A 24,665-nucleotide genomic window follows, 5' to 3' on the forward strand; every position below is an offset into this window, starting at 1 on the left:
TATCTGAATTAGTGCATTGTCAATGTAATCTCTAACTCAGTAATTAGGAACTTATTCTTCAATTCAACTTTCACAGATCAAAGACAATGCTATGAATTAAATAAAAAAACCTAAATCATAGGGAATAAAACGAGCCATTTGAATTACATAGGTTACTTCATACACTCTCTGTGCCAAGAAAGACAGCTGCTTCAAGCCCTTATTAAACTAAGGTTAAACAATAATAAAACAAAGTGATTTTAATAAGCAAAATACTTCAAAAAGATTGAAATACATATTTCAATGCTACTGAGTGGCTACAATTTTATAGCAGTGTCAAAATGTTTTTTGGCACTGTGTAGTAAATACTAAAAGTTTAAAAGAAAGATTCTGAGTGAAATCCTGACCCCATTAAAGTTAATGGCAAAACTCCCCAAGACTTCATTGGAGCCAGGATTTCACACGCTGTCTCTGATAGCTCGCTTCTGAAGCCACTGGGCCTGATTCTGCCCTCATTTATATTGGTGTAAACCTAGGATAACTTCACTGAAGTCAGAAGTGTGTAAAACCAATGTAAAACTGGTGAAGATGAATCTGCCTCACAGACTTGAAAAGAAACTGTGCTGGAATATTAATATCTTCTATTCTATATTAGAGAAGTGGAAACTCCTTTTATTTTACAGCTTAATTACTTGATGGTTTCTGTTTGGCTTCATTCCAGTGCCCCAGACAAAGAACAAGTGTTTTTGGTTTTGTGGGTTTTTTTTAAATCACAGAGAAGCTGTAATATTTAACTAAAGTAGAATAAATAATGCTTCATGTGGAATGATTTGGAAAAGGTACTTGAGTTTTACAACATGCTGGAAAGGTCACAAAGGAGAAGAGGAAAAAAAGAAAAGCTCTTCAAATGATTCATGAAAGAGTATCTGACCTTAATCAGATGGTCAAATTAACTAGTTTGCTTTACAACATACAAGAGCTCAGATTTAATTTGCCATAAAACGAGTACAAAAAAATAATAGTCATGAACAAAAATGTTTGAAAAATCAGGTTTGAGATTCCAGGCCTCTATGTGGGGGGGAGGAGAGAGAAATCCTTCTGACTGAAGGGTAGCAGCAGAGCCACTAGACAGCATTTACTATAGCTTCAGGGCTGCAGTAACCCTCTGGCTGGTTTGCTCTCCCTTTGTGGGATCTATTGGCCATGCCTCTGTCCCAGGCCATCCTTGCCCCATACTCCCATCTAGGAAAGTTCATTCTTTGTGTATGTCAGGAAGACTGAAGTCCTTTATTTATCAACTTAACATGTACAGCATGGGCAGCTGCAGCACAGGATTAGTCACACTCTCCTACCTACATGCTGCTACGCTGACTTAATAGAGGGACAATCTTTACGAATAAGAGGGTAGCTCAGGCTGCATATCAGTTTAATGCTTGGATTCTGCAGAACCAACAGCCAAGGTGCAAATTCTGATGGCTGTGAGGGGGAGATATATAATTGGGGCAGTGGAGGTGCCAAAAAGAATGTTCAAATCCAAGAGAAACTTATTTTTTCAAGATGTGTCAACTGCGGTTCAATGAACAAGAAAATCCTTTTCTCTAATTCTCAAAGAACAGAGGGAAGGAATATCTGCTTTGCTCTGCTTCGCTGATAAGAAAGAGGGAAATCCTTTCTTTCAAACTTTATGGAAACTCTGATGCCTGAACAGGCATAGCAGGGATATATTCCGGTTAGTTTGTAGTCTCAGCTATGCTGATTTTTATGAAGCAGTTTCTCTGACCCATTGCTAGCTTTGATCAAAACAGCTACTGTGTGGTGTCCACACAGGTTTCTACCCTTTTACATCTTTAAGTAAACAAAGCTCCCTTGAGTGGTTTATTAACTCTAGTGTCGGATTGTTTGCTATGCTATCAATATTTTAGATTTTAATTTTGTTATTGACAAAAATATGTTTTTATTATCATTCTCCTATTTTCAGGCTCAGAATGTGATTTTTTAAGAAACACGTTTTCATTAATTACAATTATTATAAAAAAACCAAATTTACTCGCTTATCATAATATGACTATTAATAAACTATGAGTATTTGCCCCACTGGGTGAATGAACAGTGCAGCCTCAATCCTGCAAAGTATAATATGTAAATCCAAAAGTCTCAGAATAAGGCATTAACTTACTATAGCACAAAGATGGGTTTGATAGAGTAAAAAGCAAGGCTGTAAATATAGCAAATGACATCTAGTAGCCTTCAATAAAAATATCTGTACAAACAGTCTAATCCAAAAATCCCACTGACTTCAGTGTGAGTTTTGCCTGTGACCAGAATTTTGCATATGGATCCCCATGCATAAACCCTCATGCCTGGCAGCAGTATCTGTGTTAGGACTGTAGTATTAGGCCAAGAACTCCTTTTGTAATCACTGGTTGCACTGTTGCCTTCTATTGGGATTTTCTGTACTCTTCTTAAAGCCTTAGCTCGTGGAGTTATTTGATTACATGAGAATCTCAGCTTTCAAAAATTTCTAGCCCTTATGGTTGTAGAGAAAAGCTAGAGAATGTGAATGCTGAAGACTCAAACACAGAAAGGAAATATAAACACGCCTCCATTCTTTTTTAAAATCTTTTGATTTTTAAGCCTCCCTCATGACTTTTGGCGGCCTGACTCATGATTTTTGAACACTTGTGGTTGGCAATACCATGCTTGTATTACAGAATATATTCATCGGACTTTTATTATGCAACACCATGCCCATCAATGACGCAATGTTTACCACCAAGCTCTTAGTCCTAGTATTCATAAATTGGATTTGAACTATGTACTTTAAGCAGATAAACAAAAGTGATTAATTGTTTTTAATGTGGTGATCCACTTCATTGTTTTCATGAACTGACTGAATAACCACTGAAAGATTTAGCCTAACTTTAACCCAGCAAAGAATATTTGTTTCCATTTTCATGAACCCTCTTTACAATCCTGAAAATTTAACATGTGCCTAATTTTACTCACATGCATAACCCCCAGATAAACAAAGGATTTGCAAGATTGTGTTCTTGATCCTTAGGCACCTCCATTATGCCTCCTTGCCACACTTCCACGCTTTACATGTTAGGAGTATTGAAGCATTACTCTCCCCCATCCCACTCTGCAAACTGGTGACTATTTCCCCTGAAGCAACAAAGAGTACTGTGACACCTTTAAGACTAACAGATGTATGTCTGTATTTGTGCAAGTTTCTTCATGAGGTTGATAGATTTCCATTCCATATGGCTAAATGCAGTGCCTTGCATGGTGTCAAGTATCAGAGGAGTAGTATTAGTTAGGACTCTTTGTTGCTTTTTACAGATCCAGACTAACACGGCTACTCCTCTGATACTATTTCCCCTTAAGTTTCCCAGAAGAGTCAGTCCTTCGTGGATTTGTTGCTGAAACCAAAGGACCAAACTCCACTATCTGAGTAGCATACAAAACTCCCATTCAAGAGAAGGGGCAAAATTTGGGCCCAAAAGTGGTAGTAGCGAGATGATGATTTAAACTAGGGTGGACTGATTATCTACATAACCTTTTACCATTAACTAATTTTTGAACATCCAACTTTCTTATAGAAGGGATCCCTTAAATAGTATGTCCACATAGTTTTTTGGTGTTTTTAAATCTTAAAAATTTTGTAAGTGATTTTCTGATTCCGCAGCTGAAGATCAGAAAGGTCCTTTGGGATGATCTAAGAGCAACACTGAACATTAAGGCTGGTTGATATTTCTTCCATTAGAATTTATTCAGTCTTTAAAAAAAATTGCATTTTTGGAAATTTTGTTTCAAAATAGCAGGACAATTCATTACTTTCTCACCCTAATTTTTCTCCACTGGAAAAAAAAAGGGGGGAGGAGGTAAAAAAAAATAGTGTGTGTGTGGGCGGGAAATACAATAAGTAAAACTGGAAAAAAAATCAAGATGTGCTCTGTATATACACCTGCCTGAGATCTCTTGAGTTTCACCTTTGGCTACTGCTCTTGCTAGTAAATAAATACCATTTTACAGAATCTGGGACAGAATGTGCATACAGGGAAGGAAGAGTGAAGATCTCCCCAGGGCAGTGCATGAAAGTGACATCATCCTGCTAGGGTTTGAGGCAGGAAGTACAACTGACCATCAACAAAACACTGGAACTCACTGTACACAAAGTTCAGTCAAATGTGCCAAGGTTCCCAAATGAAAAAGAGAACAGAAATATTTTATGATTTTTTTCTAATTACAGTAATCTCAGGTGTTATTGGTATCAACAGCATACTCGTATCAAAACTGTGATAAGTTTGTTGTATATCAATGAGCAACTCTCTATGCATTTGTGATATCTTACAGTATTGCCAACCTTAAGCATTGAAAAATCATGAGTCACCCCCCTTCCCCAAAATCATGAGATTTTTAAAATGTAGATGAGTTATTTGCCTTCTGCTGTCTGAACCTTTAGGATACACAAAGGCCACATTTTCAAATATTTGCCTGCAGCCATGAGGGCTAGAAACTTACTGTACTTTATATAAAAAATGAAAGCTGAGATTCTTGGGGAGAGTTTTAAATCCAGCATCCGGAGCGTTAAGAAAAACACCTAATATTGAAAGAGCTAAGGTAAAAATCACAAGATCTGGCAACATTCCTTTAGACAAATTTGCTGAAACTGGAAAAAAAAATGTCAAGAAAGAGAAGTCAGTTGCAATTTTTTTTCCCTGACCTCTGAGGAGAAGACACATCTGCTCCACACTTTCCCTCATTCTGCAAAGGTGGATGGGTTAGTTTTATTTAATGTGTTTATTTTCCTATACAGAATCTACAAGTACACAGGTGCTGCACAATAGTAATTCAAAACTTACAGATGCTAAAAAGCCATCTTGCTTTGGGGCCAGATGATTTCACTGTGTGTGTTTCACTGTTACATTTAGGACCAATTTTTTATACAAGAAGGGCTGAAGTCTAAAACTGCAAATACACTAGCAAATACATGTGCCTTTACAATGACTGAATGTGCAAGTCAGGTAATCACACATGCAAATAGGTACACAACCAACTAGCCATTTATGCACACAATTACCTGATTTGCATGTGCAAGTAAGGGTGCACACTTGCAAGTAAACATAGATGCTTTTTTGAAAACTCACCCCAAAAATCTCTCTTCTTCCAACTTGCACAAACTCAGACCTGCCCCAAATCTCCCCCAGTGAGGAACCTGGTGGTTATCTATAGGCAGAGTTTACAGTCCTCACTTCTGGAGGAAGAAAGGGCTGATAGGAAAGCAGGGGCATATTCATGCAGTGGCAGTCTCCCTCTATGAGAAGAGAATGGTGCATATTTAAATAAGGCCTGTGATACTCTACCTTGGGAATTTTGGAAGCCTTGCACAGAAAACAGCCTAGCTGCAACAGTGGCCTAGTGTGTGGGGTGACATCAGGTGGAGCAGGACAGCGATACAGGCACTGGAGAGTGGCCTGGGGACAATATTGTTACAAGGAGACTGCTGGTGCAGGGCAGTGACACAGGTAGTGGGTAGTGGGCTGTGCTATGATGTGGGACTCCTGGTGCAGGGCAGTGACACAGGCACAGGGCAGCAGGCTGGGGGCTGTGTGGAGTACAGGTAGGACAATGACACAGGCACTGATGTGGGGGTATGGTGTGGCATGGGGGGGTAGGACAGAGCAGTGACACAGGCACGGGGCAGCAGGCTGGGGGCAGTGTGGGGTACAGGTAGGACAATGACATAGGCACTGATGTGGGGGTATGGTGTGGCATGGGGGGGTAGGACAGAGCAGTGACACAGGCACTGGGCAGCAGGCTGGGGGTAGTGTGGGGTATGGGTAGGACAATGACATAGGCACTGAGATGGGGGTGTGGTGTGGCACGGGGAGGGGTAGGAGAGTGACACAGGCATGGGGCAGCAGGCTGGGGGTTGTGTGGGGTACAAGTAGGACAAGGACATAAGCACAGAGGTGGGGGTGTGGTGAGGCACGGGGAGGGGTAGGATAGGGCAGTGACACAGGCACGGTGCAGCAGGCTGGGGGCTATGTGTGGTACGGGTAGGACAATGACATAGGCACTGAAGTGGGGGTGTGGTGTGGTACGAGGAGGGGCAAGGCAGTGACACAGGCACTGGGCGGCAGGCTAGGGGCAGTGTGGGGTACGGATAGGACAATGACATAGGCACTGAGGTGGGGGTGTGGTGTGGCACGGGGAGGGGTAGGACAGGGCAGTGACACAGGCATGGGACAGCAGGCTGGGGGCTGTGTGGGGTATGGGTAGGACAATGACATAGGCATTGAGGTGGGGGTGTGGTGTGGTACAGGGAGGGACAGGGCAATGACACATGCACGGGGCAGCAGGCTGGGGGCTGTGTGGTGTACAGTTAGGACAATGACATAGGTACTGAGGTGAGGGTGTGGTGTGGAACGGGAAGGGGCAGGGCAGTGACACAGGCACAGGGCAGCAGGCTGGGGGTTGTGTGGGGTACGGGTAGGACAATGACATAGGCACTGAGGTGGGGGTGTGGTGTGGCACAGGGACGGGCAGGGCAGTGACACAGGCACGGGGCAGCAGGCTGGGGGTTGTGTGGGGTACGGGTAGGACAATGACATAGGCACTGAGGTGGGGGTGTGGTGTGGAACGGGAAGGGGCAGGGCAGTGACACAGGCACGGGGCAGCAGGCTGGGGGGTGTTTGGGGTACAGTTAGGACAATGACATAGGCACTGAGGTGGGGGTGTGGTGTGGCACAGGGAGGGGCAGGGCAGTGACACAGGCACGGGGCAGCAGGCTGGGGGTTGTGTGGGGTACGGGTAGGACAATGACATAGGCACTGAGGTGGGGGTGTGGTGTGGCACAGGGAGGGGCAGGGCAGTGACACAGGCACTGGGCAGCAGGCTAGGGGCAGTGTGGGGTACGGATAGGACAATGACATAGGCACTGAGGTGGGGGTGTGGTGTGGCACGGCGAGGGGCAGGGCAGTGACACAGGCACGGGGCAGCAGGCTGGGGGTTGTGTGGGGTACGGGTAGGACAATGACATAGGCACTGAGGTGGGGGTGTGGTGTGGCACGGGGAGGGTTAGGACAGGGCAGTGACACAGGCACGGGGCAGCAGGCTGGGGGTTGTGTGGGGTATGGGTAGGACAATGACATAGGCACTGAGGTGGGGGTGTGGTGTGGCACGGCGAGGGGCAGGGCAGTGACACAGGCACAGGGTAGCAGGCTGGGGGTTGTGTGGGGTACGGGTAGGACAATGACATAGGCACTGAGGTGGGGGTGTGGTGTGGCACAGGGAGGGGCAGGGCAGTGACACAGGCACTGGGCAGCAGGCTAGGGGCAGTGTGGGGTACGGATAGGACAATGACATAGGCACTGAGGTGGGGGTGTGGTGTGGCACGGGGAGGGGCAGGGCAGTGACACAGGCACGGGGTAGCAGGCTGGGGGTTGTGTGGGGTACGGGTAGGACAATGACATAGGCACTGAGGTGGGGGTGTGGTGTGGCACGGGGAGGGGCAGGGCAGTGACACAGGCACGGGGTAGCAGGCTGGGGTTGTGTGGGGTACGGGTAGGACAATGACATAGGCACTGAGGTGGGGGTGTGGTGTGGCACAGGGAGGGGCAGGGCAGTGACACAGGCATGGGGCAGCAGGCTGGGGGTTGTGTGGGGTACGGGTAGGACAATGACATAGGCACTGAGGTGGGGGTGTGGTGTGGCACAGGGAGGGGCAGGGCAGTGACACAGGCACTGGGCAGCAGGCTAGGGGCAGTGTGGGGTACGGATAGGACAATGACATAGGCACTGAGGTGGGGGTGTGGTGTGGCACGGCGAGGGGCAGGGCAGTGACACAGGCACTGGGCAGCAGGCTAGGGGCAGTGTGGGGTACGGATAGGACAATGACATAGGCACTGAGGTGGGGGTGTGGTGTGGCACGGGGAGGGGCAGGGCAGTGACACAGGCACGGGGTAGCAGGCTGGGGGTTGTGTGGGGTACGGGTAGGACAATGACATAGGCACTGAGGTGGGGGTGTGGTGTGGCACGGGGAGGGGCAGGGCAGTGACACAGGCACGGGGTAGCAGGCTGGGGGTTGTGTGGGGTACGGGTAGGACAATGACATAGGCACTGAGGTGGGGGTGTGGTGTGGCACAGGGAGGGGCAGGGCAGTGACACAGGCATGGGGCAGCAGGCTGGGGGTTGTGTGGGGTACGGGTAGGACAATGACATAGGCACTGAGGTGGGGGTGTGGTGTGGCACAGGGAGGGGCAGGGCAGTGACACAGGCACTGGGCAGCAGGCTAGGGGCAGTGTGGGGTACGGATAGGACAATGACATAGGCACTGAGGTGGGGGTGTGGTGTGGCACGGCGAGGGGCAGGGCAGTGACACAGGCACGGGGTAGCAGGCTGGGGGTTGTGTGGGGTACGGGTAGGACAATGACATAGGCACTGAGGTGGGGGTGTGGTGTGGCACGGCGAGGGGCAGGGCAGTGACACAGGCACGGGGTAGCAGGCTGGGGGTTGTGTGGGGTACGGGTAGGACAATGACATAGGCACTGAGGTGGGGGTGTGGTGTGGCACGGCGAGGGGCAGGGCAGTGACACAGGCACGGGGCAGCAGGCTGGGGGTTGTGTGGGGTACGGGTAGGACAATGACATAGGCACTGAGGTGGGGGTGTGGTGTGGCACGGCGAGGGGCAGGGCAGTGACACGGGCACGGGGCAGCAGGCTGGGGGTTGTGTGGGGTACGGGTAGGACAATGACATAGGCACTGAGGTGGGGGTGTGGTGTGGCACGGGGAGGGGCAGGGCAGTGACACAGGCACGGGGCAGCAGGCTGGGGGTTGTGTGGGGTACGGGTAGGACAATGACATAGGCACTGAGGTGGGGGTGTGGTGTGGCACAGGGAGGGGCAGGGCAGTGACACAGGCACGGGGCAGCAGGCTGGGGGTTGTGTGGGGTACGGGTAGGACAATGACATAGGCACTGAGGTGGGGGTGTGGTGTGGCATGGGGAGGGGCAGGGCAGTGACACAGGCACAGGGCAGCAGGCTGGGGGTTGTGTGGGGTACGGGTAGGACAATGACATAGGCACTGAGGTGGGGGTGTGGTGTGGCACGGGGAGGGGCAGGGCAGTGACACAGGCACGGGGCAGCAGGCTGGGGGTTGTGTGGGGTACGGGTAGGACAATGACATAGGCACTGAGGTGGGGGTGTGGTGTGGCACGGGGAGGGGCAGGGCAGTGACACAGGCACGGGGCAGCAGGCTGGGGGTTGTGTGGGGTACGGGTAGGACAATGACATAGGCACTGAGGTGGGGGTGTGGTGTGGCACGGGGAGGGGCAGGGCAGTGACACAGGCACGAGGCAGCAGGCTGGGGGTTGTGTGGGGTACGGATAGGACAATGACATAGGCACTGAGGTGGGGGTGTGGTGTGGCACGGGGAGGGGCAGGGCAGTGACACAGGCACAGGGCAGCAGGCTGGGGGTTGTGTGGGGTACGGGTAGGACAATGACATAGGCACTGAGGTGGGGGTGTGGTGTGGCACGGCGAGGGGCAGGGCAGTGACACAGGCACGGGGTAGCAGGCTGGGGGTTGTGTGGGGTACGGGTAGGACAATGACATAGGCACTGAGGTGGGGGTGTGGTGTGGCACGGGGAGGGGCAGGGCAGTGACACAGGCACGGGGCAGCAGGCTGGGGGTTGTGTGGGGTACGGGTAGGACAATGACATAGGCACTGAGGTGGGGGTGTGGTGTGGCACGGGGAGGGGCAGGGCAGTGGACACAGGCACGGGGCAGCAGGCTGGGGGTTGTGTGGGGTACGGGTAGGACAATGACATAGGCACTGAGGTGGGGGTGTGGTGTGGCACAGGGAGGGGCAGGGCAGTGACACAGGCACGGGGTAGCAGGCTGGGGGTTGTGTGGGGTACGGGTAGGACAATGACATAGGCACTGAGGTGGGGGTGTGGTGTGGCACGGGGAGGGGCAGGGCAGTGACACAGGCACGGGGCAGCAGGCTGGGGGTTGTGTGGGGTACGGGTAGGACAATGACATAGGCACTGAGGTGGGGGTGTGGTGTGGCACGGGGAGGGGCAGGGCAGTGACACAGGCACGGTGCAGCAGGCTGGGGACACCATGTGCTGTGGGTAGGACAATGACACAGGCACTGGGCTGGAGTGTGACAGGGCCACCGGCGCTGGGCAGGGCCACGGGCACGGGGCTCAGCTCCATCCCCAGCGCCGCCGGCTGGGGGAGGGATGCAGGGCACTTACCCAGCCCCAGCACGGGGATGTGTAAGCCATTGCCGAGGGGGAGCGTGGGGAAGCCCAGCGGCGCCCAAGTGGCCATGCTGAGCCGCGCCCCCATCAAACCGCCTCCTCCGCCGCGGCAGGCAATTCTCTCCAAGCCCTCCCTTCCTCTCCTCCTGCCGTCGTAAAGCGCCGCAAAGCGAGGCGGGCTTTACGGCTGGGAGCCGGGGGGAGCGGCGTGCAGTGACGGGCTGCGAGCAGGTTCTTGGCCTATGAGTTAGGCGGGACCCCGCGCTCCAGGTTCGGTGTCCTCTGTACGGAGCCAGGCCCAGCGCGCTCCGGGGTGGCCTAGGCTGCTCCGCGTGCGGCTGGCGCAGCCTGTCGGCGGCCCAGGGCGCGAAAGGGGGGGGCACGTTACAGGGGAAAGCTGCGAGCCCGGGGCGGGGGCTGCTTTGCCCGAGGGACATCAAACTGCCAGGTGACCCCCTAGAGGGGTCCGGGCCTGATGTCTGCCCAGGGCCCCCGCTGATCCTGAGCTCTGCAGGGGAAGAGTCTCCCTGGTGTTCCCCTGCGGAGGTACCCGGGTAGCCAGCCCTCTGACACCTGTTTCCTTCTTGTGGTAGGTCACACTCGGGAACTGGCTTCTGGCCCACTGCTGGGATTAAAATGCTTTATCTGATTGGACTAGGGCTGGGAGATGCCAAAGACATTACCGTGAAAGGGCTGGAGATCGTAAAGCACTGCCGCAGAGTGTACCTGGAGGCCTACACGTCGGTCCTAACTGTAGGGAAAGAAGCACTGGTAGGTTTACGTGCCACTGAATTGAAAGTCTTTACTCTGTTATTTCCAAAAAGATATTAAGGGGGATGCAGGGAATTGTGAATCAGTAACATCACCAGGAAAAATAATAAGGAAGCTCCTCAGAAGAAAGAATAGTAAAGCATCTTTGCGAGTGTAAATAGGATCCTGACACACCAGCATGCACGTTATATGAATAACTTGCCTCTCTAGCTTGTTAATCCACAGGAAATCCCAATATTTCAACATTTGTTTTCTTCCTAAATTGTGACAAAGTCCAAATATCAAAATTTTTTGTGGAACAGAAAATTAGAAAAGTACCAGTTTAGAAATGCTTAAACATTTCATTGTTTAACTGGAACTTTTTCGGTGGTGCTTTAGTCAGTATTAGGGAAGTGTAAATTCAAGTGTACACTTTTAGTGCCCATAAGCAGGGTGCAGACAGGCCAGTTAGTACACAAAATACTAGTGCACACTAAAATTTGTACCCCTTTGATGTGGACTAATGTATTGTGTTCACAAGACCTTAGTTTTGCTCTGTTGATTGTTAAACTGTATCTGCCTGTGGTGCTGTCAGTGCATCATGGGAGATGTAGTCTAGAGCCTAGTCCTTAGGAGCAAACGATGGTGTAAAATACCTGAACTACGGCTCCTGTGAGGCACCACTGCACTTAACACAGATGTCAATTCAACATTAAACCGCCTAAAATGAAATATTTCAGTTTGTTGATTCAGGTTTACTCTATCCTAGAAACAAAATATTTTGTTTAGATTTTCCAAATTGAAAACCTTGGTAAAATTGAAATTTTCCTATGGAAAATCTTGATTTTGCAGAAACTACATTTTCCATCGAAAAGATTCCCAAGCAGCTCTATGTGTTAAGTACAAAATATTGAACAAAAGACTATGCTGTTTTAGTCTTTCAAAAAGCTTTTCATGAAGTCACTGATATGATATTGTTAGGAACATATAATATTCCTAGGATGAGAGGCCTTCTCAAGGCTTTGAAACTGGATAAGAGATGGGAAACAAAAAATAGGAATAAATGGCCAGTTTTTAAAATGAAAAAGGGTGACCCATAGGATATTGCTGACCAAGTTAGAAGTCGATGACACCTGGAAACTGGCTGCTTAATGGCGTGAAGGGAAATAACATAAGAGCAGCAATACAGTTAATCAGAAAACAGTGTAGAGATGAAGACTCTGGCTGCAATGGATTGCTAAAACCATTTCATATTCTTGACATGCAGGGCCTCACAGAATGTGGGGCTCTGGGGTAAAATCCTCCCCTCCATTCTGAAACTGGGGCTCTGGGTGATGGTGTTGGAGAGTGGGCCCTCCCCCCCACACACTCACTCACTCTCCAGTGTTGGCACCTGTCCTGCAGGGCTTGGCCCACTCCCTGCTCTGGGTGTTGTGACCTGGCATATGCAGTCGCACCATGACTCTTTTTTTTTTTTTTTTAAAGTACTTTAGTCACGTTATCACTTTGATCGATCAGTCCATTAGCCTCCCAAGTAGCTGGGATTACAGGTGCATGCGCCACCATGCTCGACGTAAGTTCTTTAATATTGGTCCAAAAACATGACAGCTTACTGTAGCTCTGTTAAAATGTTTAGGATCAGCCATCACTATAAGGTAGTATGATCTGGAGGAATAATGCAGATGGAAGCTGAGTGCTGCATTTTAATCGTGGTTATAACAGACGATTCACTTTTCTGTCCATTTCCCTGCCTGAAAAATGGGACTATGATTTACTTGCCTACATCCCAGGGAAATTTGAGGGTTTGATAGCAGCATTAAAATAATGCTAAGTATTATTACTAACGTAGGAGAGGGAGCTGCTATGTATCACTTACTGTATGTCTCTACAATGCCTAGCACAGTGGGACCCCAGTCTTGTTGAGTTTTAAATACTACCACTAAACAAATGTTAAATATTTGTGTTTAGTTCCTCAGTTCAGTTACTCCCCTCTTTTCTGATAAATCTGAAATTCCAAACAGCGTGATGTGTTGATTAACCTTTATCAAGCCAGCTTAAAATAATGTATGTTAAAGCTATTGCATATTGACTATTTAGGTTGACGTTCAATTTGTTGAAAGAACTACAGTAATTCCTCGCTTAATGCTGTAGTTATGGTCATGAAAAATGCTACTTTAAGCAAAACGATGTTAAACTCATCCAATTTCCCCATAAGAATTAATGTAAATATACACACACGGTATAAGTTTTAAACAAACAATTTAATACTATACTCAGCAGCGATGATTGTGAAGCTTGGCTGAGGTGGTGAAGTGAGAAGGTAGGGTATTTCTCTGGAATGCCTTACTGCTAAATGATGAACTAGCACTTGACGGAGCCCTCAGGGGTTAACACATTGTCAGTGTAGCCTCACACTCTTCAAGGCAGCAGGAATGGAGGGACGGGAGACAGCATGGCAGAGAGAGACAGACAGGCTCCCTCTGTGTGTGAGAGATGCGCATTGCCCCTTTAAGTATCCTGACCCAGCCCTAAGTACCCTGCCTTTTTAAGTAGAATAGCAATTTAAGACAGTAGCTGCTGCCCACAAGCTCCCTCTGTCCTGAGCCCTGTGGTGTCCCGTCCTGTCCCCCCGCTCTGTGGAGATGGGGTAAAGGAGAGGGAGGCAGGAGCAGTGGGGAGGTGGACACACTGACATTAGCACCCCTCTTCCTCCCCTCCCCCCTGCACAGCAAGCAGGAGGCTCCTGGGAGCAGCTCCCAAGGCAGAGGGCAGGAGCAGCACACTACCAGCAATTGGTAGCCTGCTGGGTGGCTGGCACACAGGGAACTTAGGGGAGCTGATGGGGAGGCTGCCGGCCCACCTTGGTTCCAAGCTCCCACCAGCTAGATCCAATGAACTGTTCTTTCTGCAAGCAGTGGGCAACGCAGGTGGCTGCCAAACAACATTATATGGGAGCATTACACAACTTTAAATGAGCATGTTCTCTAATGTTCAGTAATGAAACACCATTAGCTGGAATGACTTTTAAGTGACGAGTTACTGTATTTGAATCTTTTAGCCAACAGCCCAATTGTTAGGCTGCTCTCCTGGGATATGGGAGATGTGGGAGATGTGGGAGACCTGGGTTCAGGCCCCTGCTCCAAATCAGGCAAAGCAGGGATTAGAAAAGATCCCACTTCCTGGTTCTCTCCCATCCCAAGTGAGTGCCCTTATAACTAAGCTATTGACTATTCTGGGAGACGTGCACACATCCACCTGAAAAATATCCAGTTTTCACTTGTACAAGGCCCCGATCTGGTAGGTGTGCTGTCAGGCCCCACTGGAGAGATAGGAGGGGAGTACTAAGCGTGAGTTTCCTGCTGGGGTTTAGGCAGGAGCTAGGGCTCCGAGCTGCTAATTAGCTGTATGGCAGCATAAAGATGTAAGTGGCCCTGCACAGGCCTACGAGTGGGGACTTTATGCACCAGCTGAGGAATAATTTTGTGAATGTCAGTGGCACGTAAATATTAATCTTGGGTGCCTAAGTACCTTTGTGGGTCTGACCCTAAGCAACTTGACCAAGGTCACCTAGTAGGTTTGTGGCAGAGCAGGGTATTGAACCTAGGACTATTAGATCCCAGGCTACTGCCCTAACCACGGGAGCATCCTTTCTCAGGGAAGCCTTTGTTACTCCTTTATGCTGTGATCACTGTTATGCTGGTTCTCTTGTTTATACGCTATCCTTTGTAGGTGGAGAGCAGAGCTGGAACTGATATCACATTTTCTGTAAAGTCAGACCTTCCTGACCTCAGTTGGCTAAACAACTATGATTTCTATAGCTCCCAAAAATGTGCTAGGTGGCTCACAGAACAGAAAGACATGACATGTCCCTGCCCTGAAGAAGTTTGCTATCTAATGTAACAATAGTACTTACATAACATGATGAAACTTGAGTTATAAGGATGTACAGATGTGCAAAATAGTCACTAAGCATTCTAGAACCGAACCAAATCATGGTTCATATGTGAGGCCCTGATCCTGTAAATGCTTACACATATGCTTCATTTAAAGAACTTGTGTAGTGCCATGACTTCAGTGGGATTGCTCATCTGTTTAAAGGTAAGTGTTTGAAGGATCAGAGGCTAAATGTGTTATCAACATGCATGGAAAGGTATTTAGCATGCAGAACCGGAATTGGAGGGTGAATCTGAAGTGCAAAGAAACCAAGCATCAGCTGTTGGAGTCTCATTTCTCTGGGGATGCTAGTAAAGAATGGTTTCAAGACTGGTTAATTACAACATAATATAAAAAAACTAGGTCATAGCACATTTTTAGCGAATGTCTAATCTATATCTGGTTGGATGCCGCAGAAGACAGACTAAGACAAATAGAAGTCATCACCAGCTGTCTCATTTTGATGTTTTTCTTCAATCTCTAGGAGGAGTTCTATGGGAGAGAATTGATTCTGGCTGACAGAGAAACAGTGGAACAAGAAGCGGATAACATTTTAAAAGATGCTGATCTCTGTGATGTTGCTTTTCTTGTAGTTGGTGATCCATTTGGGTAAGAAAAGGCAACATTTTAATTATTCTTCTGGCTTTGTCATTTGGCTACTTCTAGCCCTTAGCAAATGGGAGCTCTCTCATGTTACCATAATTTTCTTTGCTGGAAAAAAGAAACATTCCATTTTCATGATAATAGGAGTGTCCCCCATTCATGTTCTTGCAGAACTGGTTACATTTGAATTTGATACAAATGTAAATAAATGGCTCACACTTTATTCTCATCTTGTTTTGCAGTTCTTGCACCAACAGCTTGCAAAACATCCTTATCAGATAGGATCTCAGACCGACTGGCACTCACATAGATACATAAATCTTCCCTTCAAAAGTCAAGCAACAACTGTAAAATTAATTGCCATTATCCAAGCTGCCCTTCATAAAAAAAAATTTGTTTTAGATGTTATTAGCATAGCAGAAGTGCTAGGCTTGTTACAAAGTATGGTGCATTTCTTGATTATGTATTAATCATGCTTTGTATTTATAAACCATGCTTTGTATTTTCAGTTGCTTTTTAATTGAATGCTGGGTGTTGGTTGCACACACTTATGGTATTATCTATTCTAGTCTTTAAGGATGGCTGGCCATTATAAATGTCTTGTCAGTTTGGTTTATTAAGCGTCCTATTTCAGTTTCTTATTCCTGCTGGAAGCTGTAGCCTTTTTCTGTCTCCAGAAGAATGTCCTTCTGCCTATGCAATCAAGCATCATCAATCTGTAACGTCAAGCCATATAGAAGAGCTCTTTGTGTCCAGCTGGTGATCCAAGACTTGTATCACAGCTTTAAGGGGCACAGGGAAAATTAAATCACTGAGCACAGTTTGGTGAGTGAATGCATTTGGGGGAGGAGCAGGAGGTTATAAAGGAGAGGAATAACTTATGTGCATACAGACTCTGGGGAAACATTGAGACAATTTTTTTATTCAACTGTGTAGCTGCAGGTGATACTGGCTGTTTAGAAATATTAAAGTAGTTATACTTGCACTGTGCATTGCCATTAGAATCCAGGCTTAAGTTAAGGTGCAGTACCTATACCCTCTTGCTTTGATCCAGAAATAAGTTTAGGCATACAGGCCATGTAACTACTGTGTCCATCAAAAAGTAGTTGGAGTTTGCATGGGGTTCCCTGAGCCTGCTTCTGCAAATGTGTATACCAGTGTTTTTAATGACTGGAAACATATGCTTTTATTATAACATAGTACTCTGTCGTGAAAAAATATAAAGAATTTTCTAAAACTTTTATTTATGTTGTCTAAATGTGTAGGCTTTTAGGCCCCAATTCTGAAGTCAGATCCGTGTGGGCAGATTCTAATGCCTGTGTGGAGCCCCACTGACTTCAGTGGGTCTCCATAAGGGAGGATGTAAGGGTACCCCTGCAAGAATCATATTGGAGAACCATGACCCTAAAATCTAACTCCAGGCAGCTTTGAAGTTAATTGGTGATGTTGATGTTCTAGACCATTCTAGAGCATTGTACAGTGTATTACATGGCCACAATTTTCAAAGTTGGATCTCTAAAGCTAAGTGCTCCCCTTCCTCACCCAAAAGTGGGTTGCTGTTCAGAGAGACCGAGCACCCAGAACTGCTACTATCAATAGGAGCTGCCAGTTCTCAGCATCTCTGAAAAATGGGCCACTTAAGTGCCTCATAATGGATTTAATGGTTTAACCTAGGCACCTAAGTTCAAAAATTTGTTCGTGTTCCTTACAGAAACATTCCCTCTGGGGTGATCATCTAAACTGTGGCCAAATCAGTTGGAGGTGGGGGAAACATTGCAAACAAGAAGTGAAACTAAAGTTCTCACGCTAACTCTTTCAGAGTATTAATATGTCAATTTTTGATGCTTTAATCTGAGGGGGAAGTATGGATTAATTTTTAGCAGTAGATATAAAATTTGTAAAGTCTATGACAGACATTAACCATTTGTAAGCAGGCTAAAAGAGTCCATGGTGTGTATTTCAGTCAGTGTTTGGACTCTCAGGAGTGTTGAAGGCAATTTACTGAAGAACAGTGTTCTGAAGTTTAATGCACCCCGTTTCAGATGTATTTTTCTTCCTAATTACTCCAAGCACGCCTGCTCCCTGGGGTCTATGAGGTGACTGACTGGTTGTTCGTAGTAAGAAAGGGCAGGATTGTCCTATCCTGTGGAAAACCCTGTGTGAGGACGACAGAGGAGCCAGGACACTCCAAAAGTTGACCTCAGAGTTTTCAAGTAATCTGTCCTCAAGAAGGAGAGGTTTAGCTAGTGCAGAAAGGAGGATGATGGCCTTTCAACCCCACAGGTAAGGGATGTCCCATCCTGCTGATACAAAGGCACCACACAAAGAGCAGTTACTCTGGAATTTTTCAATTCTTTTCCCCCACCACTGGTCCATTTGCAGTTGTGTCTGCAATATTGATAGAATGTGTTAATGTAAACCAGGCAACTTTTAGCACCATGTCAGACAATGTGGTGACTGAAATAAATGCCCACCTGCATCCAGTTTATGCGAGTGCTTCCATAATTGCTACTGTCTGTGAAGATGCTACTGGTACTAGACCAGTAGTGTGGAAAGTGGTAGCATAGACAAGGGCATAGAGGGCTGACTCCCTCAGGCCCCCGGATGCAATTGGCTGAGTCCCCATATGTGAGCACACTGCCTGCAGCTGTGCTGAAGCTCTTGTAGAGGGGCCTAGTGGGAGCAGATGTTGATTGGAGCAGATTTCAGTAAATAAAGCCAGCTGTTTCCCTGATTCTCTATTAGCAGACCCAGAAAGTCTCCAGAGCCCTTATGCCATGGATCTGGAGAGACAGGGACAAGGCTGAAGAATCAGCCTCCTGATCTCCCTCAGAAGATGTGCTTGAGTCTCCTTTGCTCATGGAAGGGTGGGGGGGCATAGGAGAGAGTTTTGCAGTTAATGAGGCAGCTATTCTAAGTCTAGATTACCTTACTGCTGTTCTCCTAGGTCAGGGGTTCTCAAACGGGGGGTCGGGACCTCTCAGGGGGTCGTGAGCTGTCAACCTCCACCCCAACCCTGCTTTGCCTCCAGCATTTGTAATGGTGTTAAATATATATATGTGTTTTTAATTCATAAGGGGGGGGGTCACACTCAAAGGCTAGCTATGTGAAAGTGGTCACCAGTAAAAAAGTTTTAGAACCACTGTTGCAGTCTGTTTCTAGCGGTATTTCCTGATTTCCCATAATTCAGACTCCATTAGTTAATCTGCTGTAGATGAATGAGCCTTTATTATGTTTTAAAAAAACTGACACTTCCTTCCACCCACACCAGCTGCTGCCACATTTCTGTGTCAGTATCTATGCACTTGAGCTGGCCAAGTAGTTGCATAACAAAAATGCACGAAGGTTGGGAAATAGTCAGGCCAGGGATTGAGGGAACTCCATGAGAATTCAGCTTGAATGACAGAGGATGTCAGTGCTAAAACAATCCTCCTGTGTAATTACTCAGCTCAGCCACATACTACTACTTTCCCTGTTTCCCTCTGTGGAATGGGCAGCATTGACTGAGGTATCTTTGGAGAAAAGGAGACCACTGAGCAATTGTTCAGATATGCCAGCTTTCTTATTTAAATGTATTGCCACATTTCACATGTAATGTGGAAAGTACAGTACTATTTGAAATAAAACTTAATTTATTTTAAATTATTGTAATTCAAATATAAGACTGACTTGGATCTATTTGTGCTTCTGATGCTGATCATACTTGGAACTCAAGCCTGCAGTTCCTCCTCTGGGCAAAGCTCCAATTAACCTGACTGAGAGTTTTGTCCAAGTGTGAAGATGCAGGGTGCATGTTGACTGATGGGTATGTTAAGCCAAATTCAGCTTGTGGTAAGTTTCAAAGGGGATCGCTCCTGCTTACTTCTGGATCGAATCTGCATGTTGTTTTTATATCCCAATGCATTTTCCCTGAGTCTTGTGGATTTCAGTACATAAATATATAAAAGAGAAGAGTTTTAAAAGCCAAGCTTGGCTTTTCCAAGGTTAGTATATCGCTACTGTATACATGTGTATACAATATGTATAAATCTTTAAAACATGTTCTGTATACTGTGTAGTGCTTTTTTTGGAACATGTTTTCACAGGCTCTCAGTGCAAATGTGAAATGGCCTGGTTGCACATTAATTGTAGGAATACTGGAGTTACGCCCAAGTTCTCTGTGTTAAGCTTAGCTGACATTTGCTATTCAACAGACATCCAGCAGACACCTGCAAAAGACAAAGGACAAATGGCACTGTCCTTTTAAAGTTGCTACCAAAAGTTACTTTAAAAAGTAATAAATATGCTACCGTTGCAGTTTTAACTTTGAGAAAGCCATTGGGAGCTGTGAAATTCATGTGGGTCCCTGTGCTTTTTAGCCCTTTTTTTGCTACTTATTGTTATGGTAAAATCAGAGTAAATTCCTTACTACCACTGCCCTCTTGGCATGCTGCATAGCTTTACTTATGAAGCATTTTAATTTTACTTTCAAAACAAGCTATGTTGATGGTTATGCTCAGTCAGCGTATTTTGTCAAATCAACCCATTCCTTCCTTACCACAGGGCCACAACGCACAGTGATCTTGTTCTCCGTGCAGTAAAGCTTGGAATTCCATACAGGGTTATTCATAATGCTTCCATAATGAATGCAGTGGGCTGCTGCGGTTTACAGGTAACTCTTATACGTACTGTTCTACAATTGTTAATATTAGAATCAGCAATCTCTACTGCTCTGACATTATGGAAGGGCTGCATAAAGCTATCTAAACTTTTAAGGAAGACAGCTGTGGAAAATCTGGCCAGTTTTCAGAATGTGTTAACATTTCCTTTTCAGAGTGTTCCATGCATTTATCATTATGTAACTTAACATTTGGGAGGCAAAATGCCTATTTGTATTGATGTACCGGTGAGTAAATGGGTAACAATTCTGGTTTCTCCCCACCACGAACAAAACTAGACAGTATTTTCTATGTATATCATATATAAAGCATTGTGTGTGTATGATATTTGTTTTGCCCTGTCAGCTTACTGTTCCTACTGGTGGTCATCTGGGAAGGTAAAGTTGTTATCCCCTTGAGAAATTTACTATCAATGGAAATAAAATGGGTGCATACATGATTCTGTGTATTATCCCAAACCCAGATTAAAAAATGATGTCAAAAATTTGGCATCAGACACATTCCTTCCCTCCCGAGCTGATCCTCACCTCTTTAATCTTCCTGCCTTTTTGCCAACAGGTAGAGGATCTTTGATCTTTGTTTTATCAGGGGAATGCAAGAATGAGAGCCACATACCTGAATACTTTTTTTTTTTTTGAAGATATTAGCCTATTGCATGTCCCATAAATTGGTTATTTTGGGCCTTGGAGTCTCAGAAAAGTAGAGATCTGTTTTCTTTAATATTTTTAAATTTGTCATAATCTGCTCTGCCTGTCTTGTAAAATCTTCCTTATGTTTCCCTCCTTGCTCCTGTGCCTGTCCCAGTTTCCCCAATCAGAGAGTCAGCTGCTGGCAGCTACATAGTTTCAAGGGAAGAAACTAAAATAATTCTACTCTGCAAGGCGGAAGCTGGAATATTTTTATTTTATGAATATAGGGAAAATGGGTGTTGGTTGGCTGGAAAACTCACAGGAACTCCCTGACTCAATCATGGGATAAGTTAGTGTCCAGTGTAAACAGCTTTCAAGCCATGTAACTACTATAGGTCTGGTTTGGGGCAGCTTCCTTTCATATATGTCCAGAAAACTCTCTGCCTTTCTTACAGGAAAAATGCTAGACTAACATGTATAGTCACTAATCATACATACATTAGCTATCTGCAAGTTGCCCCTTTGTTACTCTTGTTAATGATGAGCATTTGCAGTGTGCTCAGCCCTACCCCTCCTCTGTCCCCAAGGAACTTGCTATTGAAGGCCTCACTCCTGCACATGTGTAGGCCCCTGTGAAGAGCCCTTGAGGCTGTATGTGAACATACGGGTCTGCTGATGGCGGAGCCAATTGGAGGATCAGGGCATAAACAAGCAGTTAGATGCATGTCCAGGGCACTTCCATCTCAGAATGAAGAAGTCCTTTCTAGCCTAAAGAAGGGAGAGCTGCCTGTTTTTAACAGAAATTATGGATACCTCCAAAGTTAGAGCAGAAATACTAGCAGCCATATTTCAGTAGTTGCCAGCAACAGCATAACTGTACCAGTGATAGATATGGCATAGGCTTTAGCTTTGAGCAGACTTTCATGACACAGGGTAAGTCTACACTGGACCTGGAGGTGTAATTTCCAAGTCGGGGAGACATATCCATGATTGCTTTGATTGAGCTGGTGTGCTGAAAAATAGCAGGGTAGCTGTGGCTGCACAGGCAGTGGGAGAGGCTTGCCAAGCCAAATGCAATCCCATCTGAAACCCTAGGTATGTACTCAAGGTGGCTAACCCCATCCCTCTGCCCCCACAGCCATGGCTACACTGCCATTTTTAGTGCACTGGCTCAGTCAAAACATGGGCATGTCTACCTGACTTGGAAAGTATACCTCCAGCTCCATTGTGCACATAACCACAGTGGTAGAAATGTCTGAGCCCTGTGTGCTCTCATGTTTAACTGCTGGTTCAACAGCACCTTTCTGGAAATGTGAATGTTAATTGTAGTGCCTGCCTGCCCACAGGGAACACAACCCGTGACCTTCTCAATGTTATGATTCTCCCCATGAGTACTTTCTCACAACACCTGCCTGTTGCTGAAAGGAGAGGTCAGATTATCTTTTAGGAAGGAAGTAGACTTTTGGTGTTAAAATGTACATATGCAGTAGATGTTGGCAGGTGTCACATGGCTGCACTTTATGGGTACGGTAGCACAGCAGTTGGCTCCTTACCCTATCTGCTTTATTATGGTAAACAGCTTGCTTCTACAGTTAAGAGCTGGCAATGGATTCCTACTACTCATTAGCATGGGATGGTCTTGCTTTCTGTGCCATTAGAAGAGAAACTGCAAGTCCCACCCTCCAATCCAAACCCTGACAGTGCAGGTGTCTATATTAAAAATCTGTAGTGTTTCTGAAAGTTTGTCCTACCTTGTAGCAGTTGTACAGGGAGAGAGGATCTAATGCTGCTACAGAGAGGCAGTTTCTAATCAGGATCATCCTTAAAACAATCCTAGACTACACATGCATGTTTTGAGAGTTGTCTTAACTTTCTTTATCCAGTGCTGGGGGACCCTACCATGATGGAAACATGGGGTTATTCACCCTGGCGATAGTCTTTTTCTTTCCTAATCTGGGAGGTGCTTCACTCTCATAAATCAGCATATTCCTATTCTTGTGAAAAGCACCCTGGGAAATCATGATCATGTTATATTACAGGATCGTAACCAGCTGAATGTTTAAATCTTCAGTGTTCTTTGAGGGAGCAAACAAATAATGAAGGGAGATCAAAGCTGACAAGGCACCTCTCATTTATTAAAAGTTGTGGCTGTTACTTCCATCATCTCTTAAAACTCTCCACTTTATTTTCATCATTGTCTCCTGTCATAAGTTTATTTCATTTGTTTTAGGAGTAGTTGCTTTTTTGAAGCATTTTGTTACTTTTTAGTGTGGCAGGGATTCCTCTTATACTTGACCACAGAACATTTTTTTTTGTCCGTCTTTTATTCTGCTCTTGATACAAAACTTCTTACTCTACTAGTGAAAAACAGGAAACACCTTTATAGATTGTACTTATGGTTTTCAGAACAATGAGCTGTAGCTGCTGATTAGACTGTCTGGATGAAATGCAGTTACTGCTCAAACTGCTCACAAAAGGATGTGTCTCTTATATGATCAGACCAATGTTCAGTTCTTTCTGTGAAGTATATCATGCAGTTAATTGCATATTCTTACTGCACAGAGACGCAATGAAGTCCATGGAGAAAGCATTCTGGTACTATACATCACTTTTTGTGTACTGATTTCTATAAAGATTTGCCATAAGGTACAAATTACAGATCAGAGCATGAGCTAGGGCTGCACTTACTGTTTTTGGGACTGAAGGAGCAGAAATGTTGTTTTTGCTATTTTGTACATCAAAAGCTCATTAAAAGTAAATATTTTGGAAGGAAAAGTGTTCATCCACTCTGAAAACATCTCTGCCATGCAGTCCAGATCTGTGCTGCTGGTATGGAGAATCACTATGGTAACAGGTTAGAGACTGCATGTAATTAAAATGTTAAAGAAGTTATTGCACTGGTTCATATCACATTGAAGGGGCAAGATCTCCCCCTTTATTATAATAATAAAAAAAAATGTTTAATGCTGAGCTTCTGAAAAGCTCTTTCGCTGCAGTTTCTGATACAGTTGGCTGGAGCTTTTTTGAGAGCTGGTTCAGTTAGGCACATTGCAAGACAGCTACAAGCACTAGTCACATTGTGCCAAGGTCTGTAGATCCCTCATGTGCCCGTCTCCATCCTGTTTTGTACTCTGCCTTACTGGTTGTAGTATCAGGCTTTTGTTCAAGATCTGGAGAATGTTCCTTTTTATGTTTCCAAAATGAGACAAACAACACAGGTGGGAAAGTACCTTTGATGTGAATTGCCACTTAAACCTGGTACCACTGGATTCATTTCTCCATTGCCTCCTGGACTCTGACTGTAAAGCTGGATGATGTCAGTGGTATTTGTTACTACAGTATCACAATTATGGGCACTAAGCACCATTCTAAAGGCCCTGCAATTCTGTATCTGTGCCTGTAGAATGATCCTGCCGGGGGGGGAAGTCCCACAGGAGTGCACTCTAAAGCCCTCACATAGCACTCCTGTTAGTGTCTGCTGGAGCACTGCAGCCTTCCGCCCAAGCAGCTGAACTGTACTTCTGGCGGTATTGGGAACCCATGACCTCAGCTCTTCCCCTGCTCACCTACTTGAGGAAAGAGGCATGGCCTCAGCCCCATTTCTTACCATGAGTCTACACACAGGTTCTCAACCTTTTTCTTTCTGAGGCCCCCCTAACATGCTATAAAAACTCCATGGTCTACCTGTGCTGCCACAACTGATTTTCTGCATATACAAGCCAGGGCCGGCATTAAGGGGTAGCAAGCAGGGCAATTACCCAGGGCCCCATGCCACAGTGGGCACAGCAAAGGTAAGTTGCTCAGGCTTCGACTTCAGCCCCGAGTGGCAGGGCTCAGGGACCC

The 24,665-nt window shown here is 46.2% G+C and overlaps 2 protein-coding genes and 1 long non-coding RNA gene across 6 annotated transcripts in view; 2 read left to right on the plus strand and 1 right to left on the minus strand.

The window, feature by feature from the left end:
* The window catches only part of LOC127055429 (glyoxal reductase-like), a 93,949-nt gene extending 83,570 nt beyond the window's left edge, over positions 1–10,379 (minus strand). The window contains 1 exon segment of the mRNA XM_050962380.1: positions 10,244–10,379. Within this exon segment, the coding sequence (XP_050818337.1) occupies positions 10,244–10,337 (94 nt within the window). The 5' untranslated portion in view covers positions 10,338–10,379.
* On the plus strand, positions 6,532–8,068 carry LOC127055433 (uncharacterized). Of its 3 annotated transcripts, none has more exons than XR_007775483.1 (3): positions 6,532–6,606; positions 7,361–7,573; positions 7,895–8,068. It is a non-coding gene; the product is annotated as an uncharacterized LOC127055433 (long non-coding RNA). The 3 variants fall into 3 exon arrangements; XR_007775481.1 differs by lacking the exon at positions 6,532–6,606 and adding an exon at positions 6,725–6,820; XR_007775482.1 differs by lacking the exon at positions 6,532–6,606 and adding an exon at positions 6,839–7,034.
* Positions 10,333–24,665, plus strand: part of DPH5 (diphthamide biosynthesis 5) — a 28,748-nt gene continuing 14,415 nt past the window's right edge. Inside the window, exons 1-4 of one of the 2 annotated variants that reach the window (XM_050962381.1) lie at positions 10,333–10,423; positions 10,843–11,020; positions 15,417–15,541; positions 20,078–20,186. In XM_050962381.1, the coding sequence (XP_050818338.1) occupies positions 10,886–11,020; positions 15,417–15,541; positions 20,078–20,186 (369 nt within the window). In that variant the 5' untranslated portion in view covers positions 10,333–10,423; positions 10,843–10,885. Of the gene's footprint in view, positions 10,424–10,516; positions 10,698–10,842; positions 11,021–15,416; positions 15,542–20,077; positions 20,187–24,665 lie in introns of those variants that run through there. The other variant, XM_050962382.1, reaches the window with a different exon arrangement.

The sequence above is a fragment of the Gopherus flavomarginatus genome, chromosome 7, assembly GCF_025201925.1.
Source record: "Gopherus flavomarginatus isolate rGopFla2 chromosome 7, rGopFla2.mat.asm, whole genome shotgun sequence".
In the NCBI taxonomy this organism is placed as follows: domain Eukaryota; kingdom Metazoa; phylum Chordata; order Testudines; family Testudinidae; genus Gopherus; species Gopherus flavomarginatus.